The sequence below is a fragment of the Magnolia sinica genome, chromosome 8 (genome assembly GCF_029962835.1).
Source record: "Magnolia sinica isolate HGM2019 chromosome 8, MsV1, whole genome shotgun sequence".
NCBI classification, from domain to species: domain Eukaryota; kingdom Viridiplantae; phylum Streptophyta; class Magnoliopsida; order Magnoliales; family Magnoliaceae; genus Magnolia; species Magnolia sinica.
In genome coordinates this window covers 79,804,103-79,811,990 of record NC_080580.1, presented here as the reverse complement: position 1 = coordinate 79,811,990, position 7,888 = coordinate 79,804,103, and the positions used below count along the sequence as shown (strand labels likewise).

Genomic DNA, 7,888 nt, shown 5'->3' with positions numbered 1-7,888 from the left:
TGGTCATTTCTATTTTATTTTTTTTCCCACGTGGTTTAGTTTACTCAAGATTTAGATCTATCTCATTTTTTTCAACCCTTACTAAGATCTTAATATGATATTTATTTTTTTAAAAAAAAAAAAAAAAAACTGATGAACGGAGCAAGTGACATAAGGTACATGGCGGTGGGCTGCACATAGCTTCTCACTGCATGGCCCCAGATTGGGGTTTACACAAAGTAGCATTCAACCTCATTGTGAAATACTAGTCAAAGTAAGTTGTTTCAATAAAGGATGGCTTGACATTTGTGGGGCCCACCAAAACAAACCGCTAGGCCCCCTTGAATCCTCTATAAAAGGGCGCCTATCTCCTACCCAATTTCCTCGTGTCTTCCTCCCTTTCTCCCTTTTATCTTCCAAGCCTCATCTTCTCCTTTTTCCCATCTCCTCTCCTTGCAAAGCAGCTTGTCTGCAAGAACTGGCTAACTTCAATACAACTCTGGAGGAAGAAAACTCCAACAAAAGGGTGGTACACGCCCTCTATGAAGCCTTAAGCTCCCGCGACGTAGATACGGTGCAACGCCTACTCGCACCAGACATCGAGTGGTGGTTCCACGGCCCACCATCCTTCCAATATCTGATGCAATTGCTTACCGGCGACTCATCAGGGTCTTCCTTTGAATTCGTCCCACAGACAATCAAAGCCCTTGGATCGATTGTCCTTGTCGAAGGCCACGAACCCAACCATAACATCTCTTGGGTCCACGCCTGGACGGTTAGTGATGGGGTAATCATACAAGTGAGGGAGTACTTCAATACATCCCTTACTGTTACCCGTCTCGATAATTCCAGCCAATCTTCCTCTCCTTCTTCTCCATCCTCATCATCTTCACGTTCGTTTCATTGTCTCTCTCCGGTCTGGGAGAGTAGGCTCTACGACGGTACTGGCAAATCCATGCCAGGTCTCGTTCTGGCTATCTAATTAATCAATCAATCAAGAACAAGGTTGCGGTTTTTTATAAATAAGGATATCTACTTAGGGAAATAAAAGTTGTAGTCTTTTGTATTAATGGGCTGAAATAGGTGGCCTTTAGGTGCCTACAGCCCTTGATTGTTGTGGCTGTTGTTGTAGTTGTTTTAGTTGTATTTGTTTACGGTGTGTGAAGAAGCTATGGAGAGAATATGGTTCTCTTCTCTATGTTTGTTATATGTTTTGAAATTATCAATGAAAAATATAAGTGGGTTTGTTTTAGTTTGGGCTATTTTATTTTATTTTTTATTTTAAAGCTTTGAGTGGTTTTAGAAAGGTGGTTTTAGGTAAGAGTGGTTTGGCATGCGTTTCAGCAATATTAGAGTGATTCGCGCGAGGATTTGCTAGGCATGTGCTGATGTGGCACACGTGTGATGGATCCGGGACACTGATCAGTTGGGGTGAAAGTCAGCGTCCTGGTGAAAGATCAAGACGGTCCACTCATTTATCGGTATTGATTATCATTTTTCTACGCATTCATTTTTTAAAAATCCTACGTGGTCCACCTGATTAATAGACGGCCCTTATTTGTTGGGCTAGGATGTTTTGGCAGTGATCCTTACTTGATGAACGGTGCAGATCTCAAAATTAGACCTGCAAATAAGAGATCTGCCGACTTTGGGCTTCTATCACAGATACAGCAAATGGTACCACGTGTACAGTCTCGTTGTATGGGTACGCCAGTTGTTGCCTCATTAGTGTATGTACACGTATGATGATGACGGAACCTGACAGAAAGCTTTAAAGAGGTGGGCCCCATGTTGGTTGGTCCACAGACCCTATACGTTACACGTCACTGCCGGAACCTACCATCAATGGCGTTTTATAGCTCGTTAAAAGTAAATAGTTGGATGGGATTGTAATTTAACTTAAAGACCCCGCTATTTCATATCATGATAATTTTTGCACCTTCTCCCATCCAAGTGAGGCCAAAGTGCGGATGGCCCAGCTCTTGAACGTTTCCAACCTCCCCGTAGCAGTGGAGAATGGTGTGAATCATTAATGCATGTGGGTCCCACAAACATACTAAGTAAAGACTTATAATTCTTGGGCCTGTTCGTTTAGGTTGACTAACATGGCAATGTACAGTAAAACTCACATCATTACATTTTTTATTTTTTATTTTAATTGTGCTTGAATATTCACATCGGTAAAATAAATGTAATCGTTCAAAATCCCACGGGACATGAGCTGAAAGGCATTTATGTGGCATAGATTCCTGGCCCACTGTAATAAATATGTTATATACACACCTTATACATTTTAAGATATAAGACAAACAATGAGACAGACTTAAAGTGTGTGTGTGTATATAAGATTTTAAAATACTTATATTGTGTAATCATTTTAAATGTGTGTGTGTGTATATATCCGAATGCTCACTAGTACCCATTCGCTCGTGTGAACTTTTTTGAAAACTCATCATATATGATATGACTCTAAAATTCAAATGGTCCACGTGAAGCAACGCCTCATGAAACCCCCGGGCCCAAAATTTACTTTGATCCAAAACTTTTGTGGGCAATGAAAAATGAAAACAATTTCCTCCCTTGATTTGCATTTCTCTTTGCGATGGACCACCAGAATTTTAGAACAGGGTGAAAATTTGTCCTTCTGAGTTTCATAGGATTCAACATCACATAGACCGTTAGGATTAAACTCCTATGACACGTGTATAAAGATGCGCATGTGCATAGGTGAGCTATATATATATATATATATATATATATATATAGAGAGAGAGAGAGAGAGAGAGAGAGAGAGAGAGAGAGAGAGAGAGAGAGAGAGAAGGTTTTCACAATTGGTATTTTTTTCTCATTGTTTTTTGTGGTATAATTCACTTGAACTTTGGATCTTCCTCATATCTTGGACATACCTTAAAATGATATTACAAAATGGATGAACGGTGTGAATATAACATTCATTGATGGAATTACATTAAAGTATATCTAATTATATAACACATATAAATGAAATTACAGATATCATGGTGGAGTATAAAGAAATTTCACTGGTTAAAAGTTAATTTTGTATTGCACAAACAATTTAAATAAAAAATATTGCTGTGCGTTAACAAACAGGCCCATAGTCTGGTACTCACCTAATATAGTTGTAAGCTTGAACTCAACGTACTCCATGCCCATTTGGGGAATGCAGACAATCTATGATTAGTAGCTTACTCACGCGTGTTACACATAAGACTCTTGCAAGGAAACATTTTTCGCATTCTACGTTAACTGCAAAAATTCAGTGTTAACAAACAGGCCCTTAGTGTATCGAATCAAAAAAATTACTTTACATGCATAGACATAAAACATATCTTAATAAAATCCATTTACTTCATACCATCTAGGGTAGTAAGAATAATTATTACTCACTTATTATATATTACACTATTTTACCGTGAAACTTGTCTAAATAAACAAAAGCTGATAAAAAGAAGAAGATCTAATTATGATAAATGAAGTTTCTGATTTCGCCAATGACTAGAAAAGTAGGACTCATAGTAGCTCTACCGAACTTGCAATCCAACTGTTGAGAGGGGGAGAAATTTAATAGATGGTCCATCTTGTCGAGCATGGATAATATGAAGGAACTGAGTTTGGACCCGGAACTAGATTTGGAATCGGGTCGGAGCTCATGTTCGGGTCCTCAGCCTGATTCGGATCCTACCAGAGCATATGCCTTCTTTATGATTTTCAAGAAATACGTATAACAAGACAAAAATAAGATTTAAGAAAAGAAAAATTACTTCAAACCTGTATATTTTTAAGTTATATTTACAGTCACCACCTAGCAATCATCTAATTCTAACATTTGTATTCTCTGTTGATAATGACAGATCACGCCTGATGAACGGGTATGATGAAATATAAACAACAAGGTAACACTACATACCTCTATATTTTTAAGTTATATTTACAGTCACACGTAGTAATCATCTAATTCTATCCTTTGTATTTTCCATTGATCATGACTGATCACGCCTGATGAACGGGTATGATGAAATATAAACACCAAGGTAACATCACACATACCTATGGTTGGCATTCTCTATTAGGTGGTCCACCTAAGTTATACATTCAGTTGATTTTTGGCTACATGGCCAAGCTTTTACATTATTGATAGAGTCCTATGGGCAACATGGTGGACTCCCACACAGACTGTGTGTTGTACGACTGCATGGAGTATGGCTAGTCATGATGAATGCTCGTCCTGTAGGAGGAACATGCATTAGATCCACCCGTCCATCAGCTGCAGTACCTGGAGGAACATATGTTAGATCCACACAGTCCATCAAGTGTGGCACTCCGTTTTCACCGTGGATTTTAAAAATCAGTCTAATCTATGATTTAATCAGGACACATCATGAGGAATGGTTTAACGCCTAAACCTCCGAATTCATTTGGTGCGGACTATAAGAAGTGTTAGAATGTCTTGATTTTCGGTGTTCCGCGTCAGATGAATAGATTGGATGGCATACATACATCACAGTGGACCCAAACACAAGGAAGATTTTAATGGTAGTGGTCCCCATCTCAACTATTCCCTGTGAGGTAGCCCGGGAGCGGATTAGGCATGACCCCCTCCTCACCCAAGAAGGTGCGTTCCTTACCGGAGCCCACCTTGATGTATTTATTCTGTATCCACACCGTTCATCCAATTTTTTAGATCATTTTATGGCATGATCCTGTAAATGAAGAGGATCCAAATATCAGATGGACCACATTCTAGGAAACAGTGGTGATTGAACACCCTACCATTAAAAACTTCCCGGGCGTATCTTAACATTTTCGTAGTGTTGGTTTTCCATCTAATCTATTGATAAGGTCACCTAAGCATGATTGAAAGTTAAAATTAAAAAAAAAACAAAAAAAAAACAAAAAACAAAAAAACAAAAAACAAAAAAAAAAAAAAAACAAAATATTAGCTTTGATCCAAAACTTTTGTGGCCTATTAATAGTCAATCACCATCGTTTCCTAAGGTATGGCCCACCTGATATTTGGATCTGCTTCATTTTGAGAAAAGTTCCCTAAAATGATCTGGAAAAGCGGATGGACGGTGTGGATACATAATACATAGATCAAGGTGGGCCCCACAATAAGAGCCGCACTGTCTTGGGTAAGGCCTGGACTCACCTAATCTACTCCCGTGTAGCCCACCTGACTTTTGAATTGGTCTGATTGTCGGACCTTAGCCGAAACACACAGTGGCGCACCTGATGGATGGTGTGGATCCCATAAGCATGAAGTAGTTCCATTAACGTCGAAGAAATGCACGCCCCATGGTTTTTCAAGTCATGCTGAGTGTTTTCGGTGCGCGGAAGGTCATAGTCTTGGCTCCGACGCCTTGTTCTGTGGATGATTCCTATAGAGACGGTATACCAACCATGGGTTTGTTTGTGGAGATGACATATTGTCCATTTGTCATTGAAATCGTGTGTGTCAAAGAAAATGAATGGAATGTACAAAAATCAGCATGGTCCAAAACTCTGGTGGGCCATAACCCATTAACTTAAAAGCTTTTAAGTGCAATTTTAGATCTTAGATTTCTTATCTGGCTGATGGTTTGTTCTTATCAGGAACTTAATGGTTATCACATAATGTAAAGAAAATGTTGACTAAAGAGCTTGGTGTTATAAGATCATTATATGCTTTCAATCCTCCAGGGACAGAATAGTAAATAATGTCCTATGAGAAAGTGATCTTTTGATCATTTCAATGACATTTCTAAGTTGACATTTTGATGAACTATATAAAAGAAAGTGTTATAAAATTTTATATACAATAAATATGATTAAATATATAATTAATAGTTTTTTTATCCCTTTGATCTTTTGATCGATAGTTAACATAATGGTTATCACCTAATGTACGAATTGGATTTCGATGATGTGGCACACCTAGCATGGTTGGACCAAAATAATGCCGAACAAAAGTGGAAGTAATCCATCGGATCCAACCCAGTCTTGCATAAGATATGGCGTAATTGGCCCCCTGAGCGTAAACGGATCAAAAAAATTTAATTCAGACTAGGGAGAGAAATTGTCATTTGAAGTGCAAACCATAAATCAGCCATAACTTTTCGTCCGGGTATTATTACGGGACGCACAATTGTTGCCCTCAATTCAACCAACCAAGCCCACTCGTGTGACTAAGGGCCTAGATCAGAGTACATGTACGTGTATGAATGTGCAGTTGTGCCAGAGTCCACTTGACTCAAAGCTATTGGTTGGATTGGCCAGTACCCTTGCGTCGAGGCACACATATTGGAAACTGGATTGAAACCCAGAGATCTCTTGATCACCAACTGATTTAGAAGTGTGTGCCATACTCAGGCGATTTGAACAAAAGGGGTTAAGCCTTGCGAATAAGTTCTTTTTGCATTGTACCAGCGATTACGAAATCGGTTGGTTTAAGGACTTTTTATCTCAACATTGCTTTAATGTGATATTTCCCAATCAAAGCAAAAGATTCATACAGAATAGAGTAAAGACTAGAATAAACATAATCGATCTTTATTAATATATTGACCATGTTACTATCGTCATGCCTCACACTCTTAAAATAAAATTGAAAAAAGAAGAAAGATAAATACCTGACGCACCTATCGGAACAGGCGATCGAGGTATGTGGTCAACAAGATATGACCAGGGTATGAACAACTAAATTGGAACTCGGATGGACATAGGTGTTAGTGCACATATTTATGAATCAAGTGTGTCATTGTATCAATAAGTCAGTTAAAGACCGAAGATACATGAAGACTTTGATCACAAAAGAGTGAAGAAACAGGTAAATAGAGGTGCCTTGGTGACCCTAACTTAGACTCCTTTAAGTCTAAAATAACCTTAGCCTCTACATGATTTATTCCCTAATAGGTAAATCTTTATTTGACCATCCCATATCCTTAAGAGCCTTTATTTGATCAATGCTACTTATGCCTTAAAGGTGCGAAACTACTGATAAACAAAAAACTCATAATAACAATTTTTTATTGAATGTCGATTCGATCGAAAGCCCATTAATAGGACTCAATCGAATTGAAGACCTAGCTTGATTCGATCGAAGATGCACAAAACAGTCCTCCAACCAAACTGCACATTCCTAAATTTTCTCAATCGGATCGAATGCTAGTTCGATACTATTGAATGACCTTCTATCGCATTAAAGGCTCGATCAATCAAATTGAACTAGCCATTTTTTGCTTGCTTTATTGCTGTTGTAAACATTTTTTTTCTATAAAATGGCATTCGAACTTTGGGCAAATAGATGAATTTTTTGTACGATTAAAGCCTAGGTGATTTCTAACCCATTATCCCTCTCCTATACTCCAAATCAAAGTAATTCATGATACCATTCTTATGATTAATAACTCTAATAAGATTTCAAGCTCCATTATGAAGGTGTTTATGTTCTCTCCCTTTTTTTTTTCTTTTTTTTTAAAATTTTTTTATATAGAGATTAGACACAATTTTATAGGTAAATTCTTATCTAAATTCTTTAGAATACTCATTTAGATGAACCCCCTTATTGGAACCAAATATCCCAAAGTTGTAGGAGAATCAACCTCTCTCCCATTACCTTAACATCTCAATGGGAAGATCGTTGCTAGTAGCCGAAGAAGCTGAAGAAGATTGACTTCAAAGATTGAGGGATTGGTTCAATATGTAGATCTTCGAAATCTTCTAGATCGTTGCTAGCTTTTTGAACGTCTCTAGAAAAATCTCTCATTTTGTAAGAATTATAAGAGATGGCCTTGCATATAAGATAATATCCAGTTGTGAAATATGGCACACTCGTCCTGTGGGTCTTTTATAGTCGCGCCCAGCACGCCCCTCATTAAATGGGCGCATTAATTTTGGCCACATGCCGTGC

The 7,888-nt window shown here is 38.1% G+C and overlaps 1 protein-coding gene across 1 annotated transcript; it reads left to right on the top strand.

Moving 5' to 3' along the window:
• Positions 1-359: 359 nt before the first annotated feature.
• Positions 360-1,231, top strand: LOC131253490 (wound-induced protein 1). The gene has a single exon (XM_058254512.1). The coding sequence runs from the start codon at positions 620-622 to the stop codon at positions 959-961; it is 342 nt and encodes a 113-aa protein (XP_058110495.1). The 5' UTR covers positions 360-619; the 3' UTR covers positions 962-1,231.
• Positions 1,232-7,888: the final 6,657 nt, after the last annotated feature.